The sequence below is a fragment of the Electrona antarctica genome (assembly GCF_951216825.1).
Source record: "Electrona antarctica genome assembly, chromosome: 12".
NCBI classification, from domain to species: domain Eukaryota; kingdom Metazoa; phylum Chordata; class Actinopteri; order Myctophiformes; family Myctophidae; genus Electrona; species Electrona antarctica.
This window is the reverse complement of record NC_136793.1, coordinates 8425323-8448927: the sequence shown is the minus strand read 5'-3', so window position 1 is coordinate 8448927 and position 23605 is coordinate 8425323. Positions and strand designations below refer to the sequence as shown.

The window sequence follows — 23605 nt, the reverse complement described above, 5'->3', positions numbered from 1 at the left end:
CTAAGCCAACAGTTTGATGACCAGCGGCGTCTCAAAGAGTCTCCGTTGAGAGTCTCCGATCGGCTTAGAAATGCGACAAAAAAGAAAACAAAAAAAGGGAAAAAACAAAAAGCTCCATGAATTCAAGCCTTCATGGGGTGTGTACAACTGGTACAATGTTCCCTTCATGGGGTGTGTACAACTGGTACAATGTTCCCTTCATGGGGTGTGTACAACTGGTACAATGTTCCCTTCATGGGGTGTGTACAACTGGTACAATGTTCCCTTCATGGGGTGTGTACAACTGGTACAATGTTCCCTTCATGGGGTGTGTACAACTGGTACAATGTTCCCTTCATGGGGTGTGTACAACTGGTACAATGTTCCCTTCATGGGGTGTGTACAACTGGTACAATGTTCCCTTCATGGGGTGTGTACAACTGGTACAATGTTCCCTTCATGGGGTGTGTACAACTGGTACAATGTTTGGGTGTGTAGCCTTCATGGGGTGTGTACAACTGGTACAATGTTTGGGTGTGTAGCCTTCATGGAGTGTGTACAACTGGTACAATGTTTGGGTGTGTAGCCTTCATGGGGTGTGTACAACTGGTACAATGTTTGGGTGTGTAGCCTTCATGGGGTGTGTACAACTGGTACAATGTTTGGGTGTGTGTGCTTTTCTGTTTACAATTTAGGTGTTTAGCAGACGCTCTTAATCGAGAGCAAGAACACCACAATGTAAAAGGTAAAAATATCCCAGCAGGCCTCTATCCTCTTGTGGGGAGAATGTGGATATCTCTATCTAGCTTTGTTCTCTCTGGGTGAGCGAGTGCGTGCGTGAGCGTGAGCGTGAGCGTGTGTGTGTGTGTGTGTGAGAAAGAGCTCTTTTTCACTTGTCAAAATGTTCAGTAAGCAAACAAATCATGTTAGCTCCAGATCTCTCTCTCTCTCTCTCTCTCTCTCTCTCTCTCTCTCTCTCTCTCTCTCTCTCTCTCTCTCTCTCTCTCTCTCTCTCTCTCTCTCTCTCTCTCTCTCTCTCTCTCTCTCTCTCTCTCTCTCTCTCTCTCTCTCTCTCTCTCTCTCTCTCTCTCTCTCTCTCTCTCTCTCTCTCTCTCTCTCTCTCCCTCTCTCTCCCTCTCTCTCCCTCTCCCTCCCTCCCTCTCTCCCCACACTCCATTTCTCTCAGATCTTAGTTTTTTGGTCCTGCATGCTCGCTTTATCAATTTTCCTGTGCTGTCTGACGCACGCACGCACGCACGCACGCACGCACGCACGCACGCACGCACGCACGCACGCACAGCCGCGCTGTCACACAGGGAAATGGAAGCGTGGACACAGCTGTGCACAATTCCATTGCATCACACCTGCTGTGGCGACGCTGTGGCAGACATGGACACGGTGAGGCGAGGAGGAGCGTATCATAGACATTTCAGAGTGCCAGGTACAGTAGATTGCCAAATGCATTATTCCGCATTTGTCAGTATCATCATCATCATCATCATCATCGGGTGATGGTGATGATACTGACACAGACCGTGCCGCAGGATGTGTATATGCTTAACACCATGGAGGCCCAGGGCGGAGATCTCCGTCAAGTTCAAGTTCATGGTCAAGTGCCCAAGGCGGAGATTGATAAATAGGACGGAGATTAATGATATCAAAACCGATCGCATCGCTCCACAGCCTAGGAGCGCTTGTTGCCCAATCCTCGATGACACGCAAGAGTGACACGCCATCGAAAATGTTCCCTGCCTGTTTAGCTGACGAAAACGAAAATCTTAAAACGTTCATAACTCGCGATCTAAATCATCCCGTCTAATTCTGAAAAAAGATCCTGTGTTTGACGGCCCTCCGCTGTCCAGTCGCTAGTCGCGATAGATTTATTCTTACCTCCCGTTGTTGTCGATCGACTCTAGAGTGGTGTGGCTATTGTTAGCTGCTACACAGACATTCACAACAACTTCCGGTGCGCCGGTAAAAGTGGTCCGGGCGCTATAAATGATGGGCACATTTTAGTAATGGATTAAATAGGTCCGGGCAAGCAAGGTGTTAATATTCTTCACGCTTGGATCGCCCTACATTCCTGCTGATCCCAGATCAGCCTACATTCCTGCTGATCCCAGATCAAAGCACCTCCAATGTACCTTTTAAGACATTTTCATCTCCTGTGTGCATCCGGTTGGCCTCTGTGTGTGTTATTTTTCTTTCCTTTACACTACTGCCAAGTAGTTTTCTACTTGGCTTCTGAAGAAGGCGGTCGCACCACATGCCGCCTTCACTAGTTAGTCTAGTTTTTGGCGGGCCTTGATGATGGCGTCGAAATGACAGATTTTACGCTTGCTGAAAATAGCCGATCTATACATGCTCACAACGCGTCACAGCGCGACACGTTGTGAGCATGTAGATTGCTATTTTCAGCATGCAACCATGAAGTGTAAAATGACTTACAGTATACTGGATCTCTTGTCCACTAGTCCCTTCCCAACATTTTAGTCTAGTTTTTATTTGTTGACTAAATTGTCGATATTATTTTATTTAGTCATAATCTTTGTCATCATAGCTTAGTTTTCATTTAGTTTCCATTACGTTTTCGTCGGTGGAAAAAGGTATACAGTCGACTAACATTTTTGGTCTCAGTATTAGTCGACGAAATCAACACTGCATGCTTTGTAGAGAGGCCAGCCTATAAAACAAGCCCAGCATAAAGCTACGTACATGACAGAAATAGTGGTGGACCCCCCTGTGCAGAGCGAGAGGCCGCAGCCTAAAACCAGCCCAACATATTTAACTCACCTACTTCTGTCGCGCACGCACGCACGCACGCACGCACGCACGCACGCACGCACGCACGCACGCACGCACGCACGCACGCACGCACGCAATCACGCACACACCACGCACGCAATCACGCACGCACACATACGCACGCACAAACCCATACAGCCTGGAGGATCTAAGAGCCCCGTTTCAAGAGCTAAATTTGACAACGGAGGGTCATTTATCCCCCCTACCCCCCGTCCCCGTCCCCCCACACACACACACACACACCACTAGGGCCACCTCAACGGACCTGCAGGAGTTATACAGGATGTCCCAACGACCACATTGAGGCTAAGGGCCGATTCATATACTGCTATTTTATTTTACAGCCGGAACAAACTCGGTCCGGTTCTGGACTATAGACTATACAATGTATAATAGTCGGCGCTTCGGTGCCACATGAAAATGTCCGACGAGCCGAAATCATTTCGGCACCACTACTTAAAGTACTAAAAGTAAAAGTACTCATATTGCAGAACTTCAAAATGTGTAGAAAATCTTGTAGTAGAGCTTGTAGTTCGGCTATTTTCAAATGGCCGAAATGTATAGGGTTGCAGTGGTTATGTTTTCTAATAAAAAATTAAAATCACTAACTAGTAACTAAAGTTTTCAAAGAATTGTAGTGGAGTAAAAGTACAAATTGTGGCTTTGAGATGTAATGGAGTAGAAGTAAAAGTATTGGAAATTGGAAATACTCAAGTAAAGTACAAATACCTAAAAATTGTACTTGAGTACAGTACTTAAGTAAAAATTACTTAGTTACTTACACCCTCCCCAGGTTGGCGGAGGGTGTGTAGAGCCCAGGATCACATTAGATAATTGGCACAGTCAGGGGTGAAAAATGGGTTACAAAATCGGGATGAAAATTTAAAAAAGAATACAAAATAAAGGTGATTTGTTGTGATGCGAGGTGCAGCGACTCACTCTCTTGGGCCCAAAGAGGTTGTGGTAGAGCGTCCGGAACCTCTTCCTGGTGTAGTTACAGCGGTAGGCCCCGCCCATCAGGTACTCGATGACCAATCCGATGTCGATGAGGCTGATGCGGTAGTCTGGCGGCAGGTTGCCCTGTGGAGACCGAACCCAAGCACCGAAGAGTTTGTTTTACAGACAACATTTTTAAAAAACAGCTGCTTATTATACGGTCAGCAGCCATAGATATTCAAAGATACATACAAGAAGGAAGATAATAATACGATATAAGAAAGAAGATTAGGCATGTAAGGATTCAACTCAACTCACGGTACGATTTGAATCACGACATTATAATTTAATACGATTTTTTAAAAACAAAACATATTTAAGACAAATGACCGAAACATCTTTAAAACATTTTTTTTCTTCTCTTTTGTAATTTAAAATTTTTCTCTTATGCTCGTTTCAATACAGTATAAAATGACTGAAAACTCATGTTTTATCAATAAATTCTCTTACAAATATGCTGTATTTTCTTCTGGCAATTCTTCGCATCACGATACATTTTCTTATGAATATAAAATCGACTTTAATTGATTCACGATAATAAATCGTTACATGCCTAAAGAACTACACTTCAAAAATCCACATCAATTTTTTTTTCTTTTTTTTTTGCTAGAGAGAAAAAAAAAACATGATCATCGGATTCACCTTGAAGTAGATCCAACTGAAACCTGGATATTCTCGCTTGGAAAGAACACACATTAAGGTCAGTGAGAGTAACGGGTCAGCTAGCGCTTATAGCTTAGCCACGGAAAGCCTTCATACCAAGGAGAAATACACTTCACATCTTTCAAAATGCTCCTTTAAAGTGCTCTAAACAAACATTAAAAGTCCATAGACTTGGCTGCCAATATGACCTGATTTCAAAAAGCCAGGCGTTGGAGGGGATGTCGCCCCTAAAAACAAATGTTTCATACATTTTTTAATGTGAAATCTATTTTAGTCACATGGCATGGGAGAGAGAGAGAGCAGGGCCCGATGGGATACACAGAATCCTCTCGTCTAGAGATCTCTATGGCGGTGGTTCTCAAAGTGAGGTATTATTTGTATTAGATTTTTTCAGTTGGGGTGAATCCATTTTTTATTTGGGGGTCCCTGGCATGAAAAGAAGAGAGAAGCAATCGCTCAAACGGTATAGCTACCAGTGTTGATCTCGTGGACTAAAACTAAGACGAAAAATGTTCGTCGACTAACTAAACTAAAATGGAAGCTATGATGCGACTAAAACTATAAGACTAAATATACTGACGATTGTCAATAAATAAAAACTAGACTAAAATGTTAGGGAGTAGTGGACAAGAGATCCAGTATAAGTCATATTACACTTGGTTGCATGCTGAAAATAGCAGATCTACAAGCTCACAACGCGTCGCAGCGTGACGCGGTGTGAGCTTGTATATCTGCTATTTTATGCACTAGCTGTCATACCAAAGACTCTGAGAAAGGGACCCTGCTTGGCACTCTGTTTTCACCAGAAAACAAGACCTTGTTTTCACCAGAAAACGACATCCATTGCGCCAATGTGGAGATACAGGCCTTTTGAACGCGGACCATTGAATGCAAGTGAATGTGCGCGCATCTTCAAAATGGCCGCGGCCGGAAGCATGAGTTCAAGTCCGTTGCTCTCCCCATGTCCCCCATATATGGGGACTAGGTTGGCGGAGGGTGTGTAGAGCCCAGGATCACATTAGATAATTGACACAGGGGTGAAAAATGGGTTACAAATTTGTGGGATAAAAGTTATAAAAAATAAATAAAAAAATGGCCGCGGCCACTGTCCCACTTGGACTGTTTGTGCTAACGAACGGTGGCTAACGATACGATCGGATCAAAACATGGATTAAAGAATATAAACCCCTGGATAACGTAGCCAAGTGTCTGGCAGGCTAGACGATTAATTTAACACTGTTTTCTACGGTTCGGTTAAGTATAGCCTAGATGAGGCCCATAGGGCAGGATCCTATCTTCTGTATCTTCTGGCATAAACACTCCCATGTACACAATGCTATATGTCAAGTACATCCCCTGGGCATGATGCTAATGTGTCATGTCATGATGCTAATGTGTCATGTCATGATGCTAATGTGTCATGATGCTAATATGTCTTACCCCCAGGGACGTGCAGAGAGTGTTAGAGGGGCAGGGGCTGAAACCCCGTAAGAGGGCACTTCTGGACAAAAAAATAGCGAAAATAGCCGATCTACAAGCTCTCAACACGCCGCACTGCGGCACATTGAGAGCTTGTAGATCGGCTATTTTCGGGGCGCATGCCAGCACTCTTTATCTACCGGAGATGCGGTGTGTACGACATGGATTTCTAAACAATTTTGTTCAATGCAAAATGCCACGTTCCAAGTTCAGGAGACTTCGGGGAAAACAGCAATTCTGCTGAATGCTGCCTTCTGGCATGGCATGGAAAAGAGGGGCATGTGCATTTCTTCCACCATAGTAAATGCTGCATTCATGGTTTGGAAAGGGCAGTTGTTTTACAGACGGGTAAAAAGGCAGGGGCTGAAGCCCCCTTTGACGTCTATGTCTTCTTCTTCTTTCGTGTAAAGTCAGAGGTCCAACTCGGTGTCGTGGAGCCACGCCCGCATATTCCGGTCCCAGGTCGAAGAGGCTGGCTTCCGAGGGTGGTCTGTATAAGGGGCAGGTGTAGATGATATGGTCGGCGGTCTGCTCAGGGTCACCGCACTCGCATGCCGCACTGTCCGCCAATCCCCACTTCTGCATTGATGCATTGAAGCGCCCAACCCCATAGTTCTTAAGCGGTTCAGTGTGGTCCATTGCTGGCGAGGTAGGTCATCTCCTCCTATGGCGCCATCTCCTGGTTCCCAGATGTAGCGATGCATGCGTGAGGGCCCGGCTGACTAGCCTGGCTATAGGCTAACGGCTGACTCCCACGTCTATGTGTGTGCACGTCCCTGCTTACCTCCAACCCAACCCTTGATGCTGAGTGCCGAGCAGGGAGGCACTGAGTGCCGAGCAGGGAGGCACTGAGTGCCGAGCAGGGAGGCACTGAGTGCCGAGCAGGGAGGCACTGAGTGCCGAGCAGGGAGGCACTGGGTCCCATTTTTATTTGAACCACAACCTCGCAATATCAGGGTGAAAACTCTAAAGAGCTGGTAAATCCACATGATGGGGGAGGCACGTCATCAAAAACAAACACTTCGGCGAAAGGGCCTTTCTGTGTGGAGTTTGCATGTTCTCCCCGTGTCCCCTAGGGTAGGTACCCTCACATGTTCTCCCCGTGTCGGGTTAGGTACCCTCACAAAAAACATGCAGTAATCCTGGTCTCTATACTGCCTCCCCCTGGCCAGTGTTCCTTCCACAAGCTACGTCCGGCCGGGGAACAAATTTCCAGAACCTGTAAAATGTTGCTTCATCTGGACTGTTCTGAATCACACGTCAGTGTCTGGGAGCCATTCGTCCATTCTTAGTTTCAATGTTCCAAAATACAATTCAAATTCAATTTGAGATATTGTGTTTGAACCTTATAGACCTGAGGACGATTCTACAAATGCCTTCTAAATCCTGACAGTTTTCTGAAAAACCTGTTTCTATGTCAGTGGTTTTCAAACATTTTCATGTCAAGGACCCCCATCTGAAAATATGTTGTTTTAGGCACCTCCCAGAAGCAAAGATCTGAGCTAAAAACGTTCACTCTGAAAGAATATATTCAAAGATTTGCACCACATTGTCACCATATTTAAAAAATAGCAGAGTGCCGCGCTATGAGCTTATAGATCTGCTATTTATAACCATAATGCTTAAAACGCCAAAAGGGGTTCCCGTCCTGAATGGGTTAAACCATTACTTTATAGATATCGTCTCTGTCGGGCGGAAGAATGTTACTTTTCAGGATTTCAAATTCAAAAACTTAAAAAGTTGCAGATCTACAAGCTCAAAACGCATCGCTTAAAGGCCAAAACACAAAAGTTGCAACTCCTTGCAAAAAAAACTGTTTTAACCCATTCTGGGCGGGAACCCCTTTTGGTGTTTCAAGCATTATGTTATACTTTAGCTATTGAAAAATAGCAGATCTACTACACGGCTTGTATGTCTGCTATTTTTGAAAAATCTTGAAAATGTGGCTCAAATCTTTGAATGTATATTCTTTCAGAGCGAACGTTTTAACTCAAATCTTTGCTTCTGAGGGGTTCCTGGAACAACATATTTTCAGATGGGGGTCGGTGGCCAAATACATATCATGTTTGGGGTCCTTGACATGAAATATTGAGCACCACTGATACAGAAACAAGCAAGGAGTCTGCCCGACAGCAACGATATGAAACGTTGAAGCCCAGAGCACGATGCAGGGAGACTGTTACTGGCTCTCTGGGTTGGAAACCAATAGATTAAGTACGCCAGTATAGGGTTAATCAGAGGCTAACATACTGGGGACAATAATGTGAAGGACATAAAATGCATTGATTCTGGATAAATATCTCAATTTGCATTTAGGGAAATAATGAGATCTTCCCCCGAGAGGTTCAGTGGATGAGAGAGAGAGAGAGAGAGAGAGAGAGAGAGAGAGAGAGAGAGAGAGAGAGAGAGAGAGAGAGAGAGGGATGACAAATTATTAGCTTGAAGGGCAGAGATGCAATAAGAAAGACAGTTAACAGGTAACGTTTGTGTGTGTGTGGGCACGCGTGCGTGTGTGTGCGCACGTGCGTGGGGTAACTAAGTACCCGAGTAGTACTTAAGTAAAAGTGTGAGGAAGTTTTACTTTACTTTCTATTTTTCAATCATATACTTAATTACTACATATCAGAGGCAAATGTTGCCATTTTAAGCCCCTACATTTTACTATAAATATTCCTTTCTTAATTCTTTAAAAAGGTCATTTGTAAAAAAGCACTGACGTAATAGAAATACTGTAGAAGAACAAACTCCGCCAATAGAAGGACAATATCAGTGACCAGAACAGAGTACGGGTCTTTTCAATGGATCTGTCATGGTTAAAAACTATCCAGGGTGAACTGAACACAAACGCCTGAGTATAAAACTATCCAGGGTGAACTGAACACAAACGCCTGAGTATAAAACTATCCAGGGTGAACTGAACACAAACGCCTGAGTATAAAACTATCCAGGGTGAACTGAACACAAACGCCTGAGTATAAAACTATCCAGGGTTGAACTGAACACAGACACCTAAGTATAAAACTATCCAGGGTGAACTGAACACAAACACCTGAGTATAAAACTACCCAGGGTTGAACTGAAAACAGACGCCTGAGTATAAAACTATCCAGGGTGAACTGAACACACAACGCCTGAGTATAAAACTATCCAGGGTGAACTGAACACAAACGCCTGAGTATAAAACTATCCAGGGTGAACTGAACACAAACGCCTGAGTATAAAACTATCCAGGGTGAACTGAACACACAACGCCTGAGTATAAAACTATCCAGGGTGAACTGAACACAAACGCCTGAGTATAAACTATCCAGGGTGAACTGAACACACAACGCCTGAGTATAAACTATCCAGGGTGAACTGAACACAAACGCCTGAGTATAAAACTATCCAGGGTGAACTGAACACAGACGCCTGAGTATAAACTATCCAGGGTGAACTGAACACACAACGCCTGAGTATAAAACTATCCAGGGTGAACTGAACACAAACACCTGAGTATAAAACTATCCAGGGTGAACTGAACACAAACACCTGAGTATAAAACTATCCAGGGTGAACTGAACACACAACGCCTGAGTATAAACTATCCAGGGTGAACTGAACACAAACGCCTGAGTATAAAACTATCCAGGGTGAACTGAACACAGACGCCTGAGTATAAACTATCCAGGGTGAACTGAACACACAACGCCTGAGTATAAAACTATCCAGGGTGAACTGAACACAAACACCTGAGTATAAAACTATCCAGGGTGAACTGAACACACAACGCCTGAGTATAAAACTATCCAGGGTGAACTGAACACAAACGCATGAGTATAAAACTATCCAGGGTGAACTGAACACAAACGCCTGAGTATAAAACTATTCAGGGTGAACTGAACACAAACGCCTGAGTATAAAACTATTCAGGGTGAACTGAACACAAACGCCTGAGTATAAACGTCGAAATGACCCCAAAAAGCGTCTTAAAGTGAAACAGCCCTTTCAGCCCAACCTCCATAATGACCCCCCCGGGAATTACTGTAATCAGGGACTCAATGTCGTCAATGTAATGGTTAATTAATGGTGCTGAGAGAGAGAGAGAGAGAGAGAGAGAGAGAGAGAGAGAGAGAGAGAGAGAGAGAGAGAGAGAGAGAGAGAGAGACCCCTCCATCACCCCTCATTAGTGGGCTGGTCATAATTAGCATAATTAGAAGATGCTGACAATTTTTACGCTGAGGAAGGAAGACCTCTGGGCCGAAACGTTCACTTATTTGCTGCTGCAGTAAACAATAATACACAAGAATCCTATTGGATACAAAGTGAGTGTTTGCTGCTGGAGTAAACAATAAACAAGAATCCTATTGGATACAAAGTGAGTGCTGGTATTCTGTGGACTGTCTCTGTCTGAACCGATATTAAACTCAACTGAGTGCTTAAGCTTCCTCTCTTCTCTGCAAGTTGCTGACAATGTGCAACATACAACGTACAACGTACAACTACGTTGAAGTAGTTGTGTGTTTTGCATGTCGTTTTTTCTTATATGTGGCTATAATAATCAATAATGTCTGCACACACACGGACAAAAGACTTGTCTGTTTCTGTGGCAAAACGTTCTATTTTGTTTTTACATAACATTGCAATGTTCTTAGGTTTGACCATACAATTACTGAATGTCAGTCACAGGGTTTTCTACTGTGGCACTTTAGGAGGAGTCCAGTGGTGGTCCTCAAACCTTTATAGCCTAATCCCAGAGATAGATATGCCATTAAATGTGGGTCCGTAGACTAATGCAACAAGTCTTCTCTTATGGGGGTTCCTGGCATATATTTCTGCTTCCAATGCGTGAGGAGTGAGCAGGTCGCTTTTTATCACCTCCATCAGGCCCCGGGAGGCGGTATAGAGACTAGCATTACTGCATTTTTTTGTGAGGGTACCTACCCTAGGAGACACGGGGAGAACATGTGAGGGTACCTACCCTAGGGGACACGGGGGGAACATGTGAGGGTACCTACCCTAGGGGACACAGGGAGAACATGTGAGGGTACCTACCCTAGGGGACACGGGGAGAACATGTGAGGGTACCTACCCTAGGAGACACGGGGAGAACATGTGAGGGTACCTACCCTAGGGGACACAGGGAGAACATGTGAGGGTACCTACCCTAGGGGACACGGGGAGAACATGTGAGGGTACCTACCCTAGGAGACACGGGGAGAACATGTGAGGGTACCTACCCTAGGGGACACGTGGAGAACATGTGAGGGTACCTACCCTAGGGGACACGGGGAGAACATGTGAGGGTACCTACCCTAGGGGACACGGGGAGAACATGTGAGGGTACCTACCCTAGGGGACACGGGGAGAACATGTGAGGGTACCTACCCTAGAGGACACGGGGAGAACGTGTGAGGGTACCTACCCTAGGGGACACGGGGAGAACAGGCAAACTCCACACAGAAAGGCCTTTCACTAATGACGTGGAGGAGAGAACACGGCCATAGCGTCCCCACAGCGGGACTCGAACCCGGGACCTTCTAGCTGTGAGGCGACAGCACTACCGACTGTGCCACCGTGCCTCCTTTTAACCGTGTTTATTGACTTGAGCTATTACGATCCCGCACTCGCAATTAGCTCTGGATAAGAACGTCTGCCAAACACCTAAACGTGTCAATTATGCGCCGCTGTTTTAAGAATCGTGGGAAAACGACGTGAGGAAAACAAAGGATTACTACTCCAGGAAGACTATCACGTTGTATGCTCGATAACAAACACCATATTAATCTGACAGAAAGGATTGAGTTGTCTTTTTTTTGTTTGTTTGCTTTTTCTCAGCTGTGTGTCGGTTTCGATGCACTCGCTGTCGGAGCAAATTAGCTTTGATCTACTGTGGTGTGTACTGTATACAGAGAGAGAGAGAGAGAGAGAGAGAGAGAGAGAGAGAGAGGGGAGGAATGATGAATGGAAAAGGACAGATAGGAGCCGTGCAGAGCGCTACGCAGCCACAGCGTCTGGAGCTGAAAGAGATAAGCATGACCTCTAGCCTCTACGCATCACTGACAAGAGCAGCTATTGGACCACCTGGTATCATCCAACAGCTGCTATTGGACCACCTGGAATCATCCAACAGCAGCTATTGGACCTCCTGGAATCATCCAACAGCAGCTATTGGACCTCCTGGAATCATCCAACAGCAGCTATTGGACCTCCTGGAATCATCCCAACAGCAGCTATTGGACCTCCTGGAATCATCCAACAGCAGCTATTGGACCTCCTGGAATCATCCAACAGCAGCTATTGGACCTCCTGGAATCATCCAACAGCAGCTATTGGACCACCTGAAATCATCCAACAGCAGCTATTGGACCTCCTGGAATCATCCAACAGCAGCTATTGGACCTCCTGGAATCATCCCAACAGCAGCTATTGGACCTCCTGGAATCATCCCAACAGCAGCTATTGGACCTCCTGGAATCATCCAACAGCAGCTATTGGACATCCTGGTATCATCCAACAGAAGCTATTGGACCACCTGGTATCATCCAACAGCTGCTATTGGACCTCCTGGTATCATCCAACAGCTGCTATTGGACCTCCTGGAATCATCCAACAGCAGCTATTGGACCACCTGGTATCATCCCAACAGCAGCTATTGGACCTACTGGTATCATCCCAACAGCAGCTATTGGACCTACTGGTATCATCCCAACAGCAGCTATTGGACCACCTGGAATCATCCAACAGCAGCTATTGGACCTCCTGGAATCATCCAACAGCAGCTATTGGACCTCCTGGAATCATCCAACAGCAGCTATTGGACCTCCTGGAATCATCCAACAGCAGCTATTGGACCTTCTGGAATCATCCAACAGCAGCTATTGGACCTCCTGGAATCATCCAACAGCAGCTATTGGACCACCTGGTATCATCCAACAGCTGCTATTGGACCTCCTGGTATCATCCAACAGAAGCTATTGGACCTCCTGGTATCATCCAACAGCAGCTATTGGACCTCCTGGAATCATCCAACAGCAGCTATTGGACCTCCTGGAATCATCCAACAGCAGCTATTGGACCTCCTGGTATCATCCAACAGCTGCTATTGGACCTCCTGGAATCCTCACAACAGCAGCTATTGGACCTCCTGCTATCATCCAACAGCAGCTATTGGACCTCCTGGAATCATCCAACAGCAGCTATTGGACCTCCTGGAATCATCACAACAGCAGCTATTGGACCTCCTGGAATCATCCCAACAGCAGCTATTGGACCTCCTGGAATCATCACAACAGCAGCTATTGGACCTCCTGGAATCATCCAACAGCAGCTATTGGACCTCCTGGAATCATCACAACAGCAGCTATTGGACCTCCTGGAATCATCACAACAGCAGCTATAGCAGTGGTTCCCAAACCTTTTCAATGCCCAAATTGACACTAATTAGCCCCGCAGACCCCCATTTGAAAAGATATGCCAAGGACACCCGTAAGAGAAGATTTTTACGGCTCTAGCAGTGATTCTCAACCCGTTTCATTTCAAGGACCCCCCCTCCCCCCCCAGTTTGACATGCACGACAGACCCCCATTTAATGTAATTTCTATCTCTGGGACCCCAATTTATATTAAAAAAATCAATGTTAATTTAACTCTGCAATGGTACAAATGGAACCAAATGGACTCTAACGGGTCCATTTGATTCCAAACTGACATTTAGCTGGGGACCCCCTGGAACTCCCTCAAGGACCCCTGGGGGTCCCCGGACCCCACTTTGGGAACCACTGAGCTGCTATATAGGACAGCCTGGCATCCCTAAAGCAGTGGTTCTCATTTCCCTCTGAAGAGTGTGTGCAGATCATGGAACCAAATGGACCCGTTTGGTTCTGTCTGTATACACCAGTGGTGGAAAGCAACTATAAGTGCATTTACTTAAGTACTTCATGCATTTGTACATTACTTAAGATATCATTTCCAATTACCAATAGGCTACTTTTACCCCACTGCAATTATTTGGGGGGGGGGTCACAGGACCTGGAGAGTGTCCCGTTTGATTCGGGAACCCACCTCAAGGGCAGCGGCGTGCACAGACATTTTGAGGGGCAGGTGCTCAAGTGAAAAAATGGCACATTGTGCCGGCGTGCACGTGGAACCGCCGGCTGCCTTAATAGTGTGTGAAATATAGAGATATAGATATTGGAAAGGTAATAGAGCATGGAGCACATCCACTCTAGCCCGCGTGCTGCAAGAAAGAAGAAAGAAATAAGAGTCCGCAAACACTGGTAAGGGAATAACTTAGCTCTGCTGGTTTATTCATCACTGGGATCTTCTTCAGGAAAGAAGAACCTTCCTGAATAAGATCCCGGTACAGTGATCGAAACGTTGAATCAATAAACCAGTGGAACCAGTGGAGTTATTCCCTTACCAGTGTTGCGGAAAAAATCTACTTTAAAAGTGGAACTTTGCTTGCTGTCCAGAGGGCAAAAGGGCAGTTGCTTTATAGCACCACTTGGGGTCTATCTATCTGTGCACACCCCTGGCCACGGGGAGGTCCCTTCTTTGAGAGCCCAAACCTTTTGAGAACCACCACCCTATAAACACACCGACGGCGAGACACACCAACAGAATAACGCTATGTCGTCTGCAAACATGTCAACAACGTGACGGATGGACACATTCAGCAGCCGTAGTGCACACTGACCACTGACCGACTGACTGACCGCAGGAGAAGCAGCACAGACAATATACGGTTCCTAATAACACAGGTCTACTCTTGCCAACATAACGCGCTCCACACACACACACACACGTACACACACAGGCCCGGTTCTTCCTACAGGCCTTCGAGCGCCATGGGGGGGGGCGCCAAAAATAAATAAAAAAATATATATATAGTTGTTTTGTTTTTTTACTCTGTCCCAACTCTGTCTGCCTCCCTATAGTGCCTCCCCAGTGTCCCCTTCAGTGCCTCACCAGTGTCCCCCCAGTGCCTCGCCAGTACCTCCCCAATGTCTGCCCAGGGCCTCCCTATAGTGCCTCCCCAGTGTCCCCCACAGTGCCTCCCCAGTGGACCCCCAGTGCCTCCACAGTGTCCCCACTGTCCCCCCAGTGCCTCCACAGTGCCTCCCCAATTTTTGGGACAGAGTAAAAAATCCTGCTTAGGGCGCCAGATTGCTCAGGACCGGCCCTGCACACACACACTCACACACAAGTACAGCCACACAGACTACGGTACGTACAGGTGAGAGGCACGTACCTTCTTCACGTCCCGCACCAGGTGATACAGCGTGTTGGACGGCCCGTGTCTCTGAGGAAACATGACAAAGAAAAACACAGCAGAACCCGGGATGATTTTTTTTATCACGTGAGTGTTTATTTCAACTGTTTTCAGCCGCTTTGTCCAGAAAGTGAAAGCAGAAAACAGTATATACAAAGACGAATAAGCACGGCGGTGGTCCGTAGCGCTCGTTGGAGAGGGTTCGACAATAAAGCAACAAAGGAAATCCAGGACACTCCTTTTCCAGTGAAGTTATAAAAAGCATTTATTTTAATGGCATCAGCTACTGATGAAAATGACCAACATGTACTGTATCTGCTTCCACGATGCTTCGCAAGGAGCATGGGCCTGTGTGCGTGCGTGCGTGCGTGCGTGCGTGCGTGCGTGCGTGCGTGCGTGCGTGCGTGTGCGTGCTCACCGTGTTGTAGAGTTCCTCCAGTCTGCTCAGCGTCAGGAAGCGGTGCATGCTGACTCCGTTCTCTATCAGCAGCTTGACGAAGTCCACTCTGTCCAGAACCAACGCGTCCAGCATGGACTGCTCCAGAGAGCCCACCTAGCGTGCACATCACATCACATCACATCACATCACGTCGCACACAGCCCTTCAACCAGTGGCGTGCACAGACATTTAGAGGGGCAGGTGCTCAGTGGCGTGCACAGACATTTAGAGGGGCAGGTGCTCAAGTGAAAAAAGGGCACCTTGTGCAGCGCGTGGAACCGGCCGGTTGCCTTAATAGTGTGAGATTTATAGATTTTGGGGCCTAAATAATATATTAGAAGCTTTGTTTTAATCAAGAATTGATCAATGTCACCATGGTCCACATACTGTACAGTGTACTGTACACAGTATACAAAAACATAAAAAAATAAGGTTTTTTTTCATTTTTTTTTTCAAAAGGGCACATTGCCAAAATGGCAGGGGGTGCTCTAACACCTCCTAGTGTCTATCTGTGCACGCCACTGCCTTCAACACGTGCACATATCCATGGGAGCCACAGGCCCAAAAGCTCAACGGTTAAGGATGAACCTGCGATGTCATGACACACTTTTTATTTGTGTTTTTGAGTGGTTCCAACCACTCCAAGGAACAGCAATGTCCCTATGGGACTATGTGACTATGTCCCAATGTTTAGAGTACCAGTAGGGGCAAACGTGGCGCTGTTGTGCCAGAAACAGAGAGAGAGAGATAGTGTTGCACTGTTGCCTGCTAATTACAGAGAGAGAGAGAGAGAGAGAGAGAGAGAGAGAGAGAGAGAGAGAGGGGCAGGGGGAGAGGGGAGTTGCACCACTCGGTTCACACAGTGATTTTTTTTTTTATACCACACCATAGACAACCAAATACAAGGCAACATTTAAGTAGCATGTGACATGTCAAACTAAGGGGTTTTCATGATTCTGAATCTCGTCTTTTAAAGTGAACGCGTATGGTGGCACCTGGAATTGGGGTTTAGGCTAATAGCTATAGCTGCAATAAATTAGTTAAAAATAATTACATTTTATGTGTGATGCACATGCCGGGGTATTGCAATTTCCATCCCCTGTGACCTCACATGACAGCCTGGCACTGCACTAGGGCCTACTCTTAGTCCTTTTACATAATATTGTACATTTTTAATTTGGTCCATTATGCCCTGGAGACAGTAATGGCATTTTAACTGTGTGTGGTAGCCTGAGGGCTTCCCTGTCTTCAAAGAACTCTGCAGTGCTTCAAAGAAGCTTTGACCCATTTTGGGCGGGAACCCCTTTTGGTGTTTTAAACATTATGTTATAATTTAGCTATTGAAAAATAGCAGATCTACAAGCTCACCGAGTGGCGCGCTACGAGCTCGTAGGTCTGCTATTTTTGAAAAATCGTTAAAATGTGGCGCAAATCATTGAATATATATTTCAGAGCGAACATTTTTAACTAAAATATTTGCTTCTGGGGGGGGGGGGTCCCTGGAACTACATATTTTGAGATGGGGGTCCTTGACATGAAAATTTGAGCACCACTGACATAGAAACATAGGTTTTTCGGAAAAAAGATAGGATTTAGAAGCCTTTTTTTAATTTTCTTTTCTTGCGGGAAAGGAAAAAAAGCACTGCAAACACCATACAAGATAATTAAAATACTTTTGAGGTCTACTATAACTTAGAACAAAAGATAGGAGATTAAGATCATTTAAGTCTCCAACCCATCTGTGGATCACAGACATTTTTATTTTCCGTTTCCTACATTTTGTTTTAAATTAATATTATTTCTCAAAACAAGCAAAAGTGTAAACAAAATAAAATTATTATTCTTTTCAGTAATTTCATGAGGAAATCACAGGAAAAATCTAATAAATTCCATCAGTTTAATAGAAATATATATTTTTTAATTCGACTCCAGTTTCGCCTACTTTTTAAGGACCTGTTTATTTATGGCCATTTCGCAAGTTTTCAAGAAATTCGTGATATTTACAACCTATACCCCAATCGGACCAATTTATACCTTCACATCCGGCACTTTACCCAGACTCTCACTCCCACATTTCCAATGATCCCATTCCCACCCCCATCTCTAATTGATGACATTCTCAAAGTAATTAACACTCCAAACGGCCATATCTCATCTTTTTATAATCTTATCTCACCTGAGACTGACCCTGGACTGCACAAAATCAAATCTGACTGGGAATCAGAACTGGGAATCACCCTCTCAGAGCAATATTGGGAAAAGCCATGAACTCATCGTCTTCTTGTGCAGAATCTCCTTAATCACTACACCAGGCCCACTACAGTTAATTTAATCTTGGCAGAATGTTCGCAGAGCTAAAAGATTCATGCGACAGGTGCCATATCAGTCACCAGGGACACTGTCCCACATGTTTTGGACATGCCCCAAGCTCTCGCATTTCTGGGAACACTTCTTCGTTACAATCTCTGCGGTACTACAGATCAATGCAACCCCGTCTCCCCAGATAGCCATGTTCGGAACCCCTGCTGCTGACCTGCGCATAACCTCTAAACAAGCTAGTGTGAGCGCATTCTGCTCTCTCAGCCCGTCGCCAGATCTTATTTCACTGGAAAGGTATAGCGAACCACCGCCAATCTCATCTACAAGATGTTATGCTAGTCCTGAAAAATCTAATTCACAATCAGAGGTCAACAGATCAATACTGGCAGCCATTCATCACTTACTTTAACAACGTAGATGTAATGACACTGGCAGAGCAATAGAGTTAAATCTGAACTGTTCAGTCAGTCAGAGATCATATAACTGTTAGTAGACTAGTAGTCACACTCAACAGAGGCGTGAAAGACATGAATGAAAACAAAGGCAATGCAACCCCTGCTACCCTGCTATGCATGATGGGATAGGTGTCTGTAGTAAGTGTTCTTGACTTCAGTTCTATAAGCTGTAGTTTCGAAACTATTCACTCAATTTAATTAACCAATACATCATTATTTTACTATGATTCCCTGCTTCCATAGGCCATGAAAAAACAAGAAGTACAAAACTCACAATGACAAGTAGTCACATATTTTTGCCTTTGAGGCAACAGGCTAGACTAGAGTGACATTACTTTTCTCACATTGACAACAATACTTTTCTCACATCGACAAACCGCTCGTAGCGCGGCACTCGCTATGAGCTTGTAGATCTGCTAATTTGCTATGGAGAATGGTGGCAGGCTGTGTTTTTCTTCCTTGTTGTCGATGGCGATTGTGGAATATTTTCCGACACTGGGACCTTCGATGGAGCCATTTATTTTTATTCTAATTTTTTTATCCCACGATTTTGTAACCCATTATTCACCCCTGTGTCAATTATCTAATGTGATCCTGGGCTCTACACACCCTCCGCCAACCTGGGGAGAGCAACGGACTTGAACAAATGCTTCCTTCATGCATGAGTGTCCAAGTTGCTCCTTTGCACCTGATAGGGGGGAGTTTCCCTGGTTGGACGTAGCGCATGAAAGGAACACGTTATTCCAACCAGTTCCTTTCCCCTCCATCAGGCGCCCCGGCTGGCCAGGGGGAGGCAGTTTAGAGACCAGGATTACTGCATGTTTTTGTGAGGGTAGCTACCCTAGGGGATACGGGAAGAACACACAGAAAGGCCCTTTCGCCAACCCCGCCTCGGGTATGGGCACTAATGACGCGGAGGAGGAAACACGCCGCCAACACCCACAGCGTCCCGAGCGGGAATCGAACCCAAGACCTTCTAGCTGTGAGGCGACAGGACTACCAACTGTGCCACCGTGCCCCCCCCGATGGAGCTATTTTAAGGGGCATGTTCGTGCAATGGAGCTACGTACTGTACACAATGGCATTTGGCATATGAGTTAATTGTAATTATACAGTGCACTCGATGCTGGTTTGAAGCATGGGTAGATAGCTATTTCATCCAATCAGATTGCTTTGTCGGAACTACCTGTTGTATAATTGGACTTATCTAAAGGGATCATTTCGAAACGGGGCGATGGAACCCAGTCCCAGTCGAGTGTGTTGTAGCACGGTGGTGTTATGTATGAGAGCACGCACGCACGCACACGCACACATACACACAGCAGTGTTATGTGATAGAATGCAATCAATGTGGTAGAGGAGCAGCACGACCCGCAGGTCACTGCTCTCTGTGTGTGTGTGTGTGTGTGTGTGTGTGTGTGTGTGTGTGTGGCTGTGTGTCTGTGTGTGTGTGTGTGTGTGTGTGTGTCTGTGCGTGCGTGCGTGCGTGCGTGCGTGCGTGCGTGCGTGCGTGCGTGCGTGCGTGCGTGCGCGCGTGCGCGTGTACTCATGTGAGTGTCACCGTGTGTGCGTGTGTGCACGTTTGTGTGAGCATGTGAGTGTCTGTGAGCTTGCTTGTTTGTGTGGATCTATACTACACTATGTACCGGTATATGCGTGTGTGAGTGTGTACTTGTGTGTGCGTGCGTGTCTGTTTCTCACTGGCCACTGCTGTCCGTAGATGAAGATATGGCTGTGTGTTCGTGTGCGTGTGTGCGTGCGTGCGTTTCTCACAGGCCACTGCTGTCCGTAGATGAAGATCTGGCTCCGGGCGATGTCCACTCGGTTCCACGCCAACGCCAGGCTCAGCTGATCCGGCGCCGACGCGTTGGCACCTGGGGGGGGGGGGGAGAGAGAGAGCAGGGGTCAAAGTTCAAAGGTCATCCGCCCACACCATCCATCCCTCTGCGGGTCTCACTACACCACATCCTGGCTGACAGCAGGAGTTCTTCTGCTGTCAGGGATTCTTCACCTCTGCCCTGCACAGAACTCTTCTATCGACTCCTTCCCGCAGCAACGCAAGCGTGCCATTAATGACGGTAACACACACACCCTCTCGTGTAAAACTGCTTAAATAATAATAACTATACAGATTATATTTTTATAACAAATGGTTCAAACTTCAAAGTGGATCATGTGAAGGTTCACACCACCACTACTGTACAACAAACATAACAGCTATAGGGCACTTTAACTCAAGTACAAATTGGACGGAGCAAAATGTCCTCATGTAGTTGTAGTGACATTCAACCAGGAGTATCTACTTTGAATCAAGTGGTGAAAACACATTAGTGTCATGGCTGCCAGATGGGTACTGGGTGGGAAGCCTACATGCCCACTCATCAAATTCAACGTCAAGTGCGAATGACTCAAGCGCGGTGAACGAGGTTCACTCGAGGACACGGTGGCTTTGGGCGTGACGCGCACGACCCCACCGTTAAAACATCGAGCGGACGGGATGATGCTGATGCACGAGTACGACAGCTCGTTTACCGGACGGGAACAGACAGCAGCACTCTGTTTATACACTCCACTTTATCCTCTCCATGTCTCGGATATATTCCAAGCATGCTTCGTGGCAGCGACACAGCGTCTCAGCAGGTACCGCTCTGGCCGCTTGTAGTTTCGGATGCGCCTCCCCTCCTCCATTATACTTCCTAATCGTCCTGCAGGTGCTCGGGGGCGGGCGGGGGGTTGGGGGGGGGGGGGGTATTTATCAAAGTGATGAATGGATTACTGCTGTCCTCAGTAGGGAAGAAAGAGTGAGAAAGGATTTGCACTTCAGGCTCAAACTAAATTCCCCTGTTGAGGCAGCACAGACGTATCAATGCGCAGCAGGGCACCCAAAATGGTCAGCAGCATCCCTGATAATGTGAAGTAAAAAGGACTTCGGAATGCTGGCTAATGTTGGCGGCTATTAACTGTCTTTCTTATACTAGAGATAAACTAAAGATACAAGGATCGTGACTAGCGTAGCTGTTGTTGAGACAGCCAGCGTGTAGGAGGATGAGGTGTGGGTGTTGTAGGTTGTTTACGTTTAGCAACATATACTCTGAACTGAGTGGGTGGGCACTATTTGAGCAGATGGACAGGGCTTTTTTTGAGTAGCTGTCTATTGTAGAAGTAACGAAGGCTCTCAAATTGGATGCCAGTGATTTTAGAAGCGATTTTTTCACAATTCTCCCAAGAGAATTTCTGTCTTTGATAGCGAGGTTACTTTTAGGACCCAAATGCAGGAGAAGGCAGAGGCACTGAGGCAGAGCAGGTCGGTTCAAAAATGTTTAATAACTCAAAAACTAGAAATACAAACGAAAAGACTGGAAGCCCACTATAGGTGTCAAGACAAGAGACACGTAACATACCACAATGAACTAGCAAGGAAACACTGGGATCAGGGGGGTATAAATACACAAGGACACAGGTGAACACAACTGGAAATCAACACTGGGATAGGCTGGGGAACTAACAGGACAAGGTGGAAACACTAGGCTAATCACAGTGCAGGTTAGGCAAACAGTAGCCTCGGTCCCAGTCTTACTTTTCTGCGAAAAGAAGAGCCTGGTCACAACGTAAGGCAAAGAAGCTATCGGCGGACGTATCCTCCGGAACATCCATCAGATGTATTTCCCCCGGATACAATATTTTCCCGACCAATCACAACACTTGTTTCATTCGCGGAGAATGTAAACTGATTTGTAAAGCATCGACGTAATTTCCTTGGGAGATACTTCCGCTAAAATCCTGCACCTTCCGATGATAGTCTTTTCAGCGTAGGTCTTGCCCAGGGTGGGCAAAAGTCTCGCGTAGCCAGACAACTATTCCACAATCTCCAAATGATATATAGAGTCTGGAACTATAGCCCCCGTGAGCTGAGTAAGGAATGCTATATAGAGTCTGGAACTACAGCCCCATGAGCTGAGTAAGGAATGCTATATAGAGTCTGGAACTATAGCCCCATGAGCTGAGTAAGGAATGCTATATAGAGTCTGGGACTATAGCCCCCATGAGATGAGTAAGGAATGCTATATAGAGTCTGGGACTATAGCCCCCATGAGCTGAGTAAGGAATGCTATATAGAGTCTGGGACTATAGCCCCCATGAGCTGAGTAAGGAATGCTATATATAGTCTGGAACTATAGCCCCCATGAGCTGAGTAAGGAATGCTATATAGAGTCTGGAATATAGCCCCCATGAGCTGAGTAAGGAATGCTATATAGAGTCTGGGACTATAGCCCCCATGAGCTGAGTAAGGAATGCTATATAGAGTCTGGAACTATAGCCCCCATGAGCTGAGTAAGGAATGCTATAATAGTCTGGAACTATAGCCCCCATGAGCTGAGTAAGGAAGCTGCCATTTCCGTTCACGAAAATATATTTTAAAATATCTTTAGAGCTTATTTTTGTATTTCCTTTTCTGCTAAGCAACAAGCTATATATGCGTAGATGTTTTCTATTTATATTTGGATAAATGTGCGCGACTGTAAAGACGAAACGGAAGTGGCGAGGAGGCTCCACTTCCGCTGTATCCGGATACTCATGAGTTTGGAAGCACTCGTTATCAGTAAAGCAACCTCCTGCTGCCTCCAGCATTATGTGCAAATTCAAAACAGGTGGTACGAATGGGCTGTTGAGTGATACGGGTTGCTGTATAGGAAGAATCAGCCTGCACTAATGTGCACCTGCTTTTTAGAAGCATTGAAATTCCAAATAAGACGTATGACTCAATGAATGAAGTGGAATGCACGATCCATCACACTTATCTTATATCTTCTCCTGATGGCTGTAAATGGTAAATGGTGCATTTATATAGCGCCTTTATCCAAGGCGCTTTACATAGATTGTGCATTACATTCACCCATTCACACACACATGCATAAACCGATTGTGGCGGAAGCCATGCAAGGTACCACCCAGCACATCGGGAGCAATTTGGGGTTCAGTGTCTTGCCCAAGGACACTTCGACATGTAGACAGGAGGAGCCGGGATTCGAACCGCCGACCCATGGATCATTGGACGACCTGCTCTACCTCCTGAGCCACAGTCGCCCCTGTCTGTCTGTCTGTCTGCTCCTCCCTCAAGACAGATAGTGTGCACTTTGCAATGAGGACACACCAGGTGTGATTAACACAAGCTGCTGCAGTGGCTGTTTGATGAATAACATGGTTTTATAGATGCAGA

General features: G+C 45.9%; 1 protein-coding gene across 1 annotated transcript in view; it reads right to left on the bottom strand.

The window, feature by feature from the left end:
- Nucleotides 1–23605, bottom strand: part of trpm3 (transient receptor potential cation channel, subfamily M, member 3) — a gene marked incomplete at both ends in the record, with an annotated part of 426331 nt that overhangs the window by 112794 nt on the left and 289932 nt on the right. Inside the window, 5 exons of the mRNA XM_079516029.1 lie at nucleotides 3724–3864; nucleotides 4423–4458; nucleotides 15154–15204; nucleotides 15593–15727; nucleotides 20161–20261. Coding sequence (XP_079372155.1) covers nucleotides 3724–3864; nucleotides 4423–4458; nucleotides 15154–15204; nucleotides 15593–15727; nucleotides 20161–20261 — 464 coding nt within the window. The remainder of the gene's footprint in view (nucleotides 1–3723; nucleotides 3865–4422; nucleotides 4459–15153; nucleotides 15205–15592; nucleotides 15728–20160; nucleotides 20262–23605) is intronic.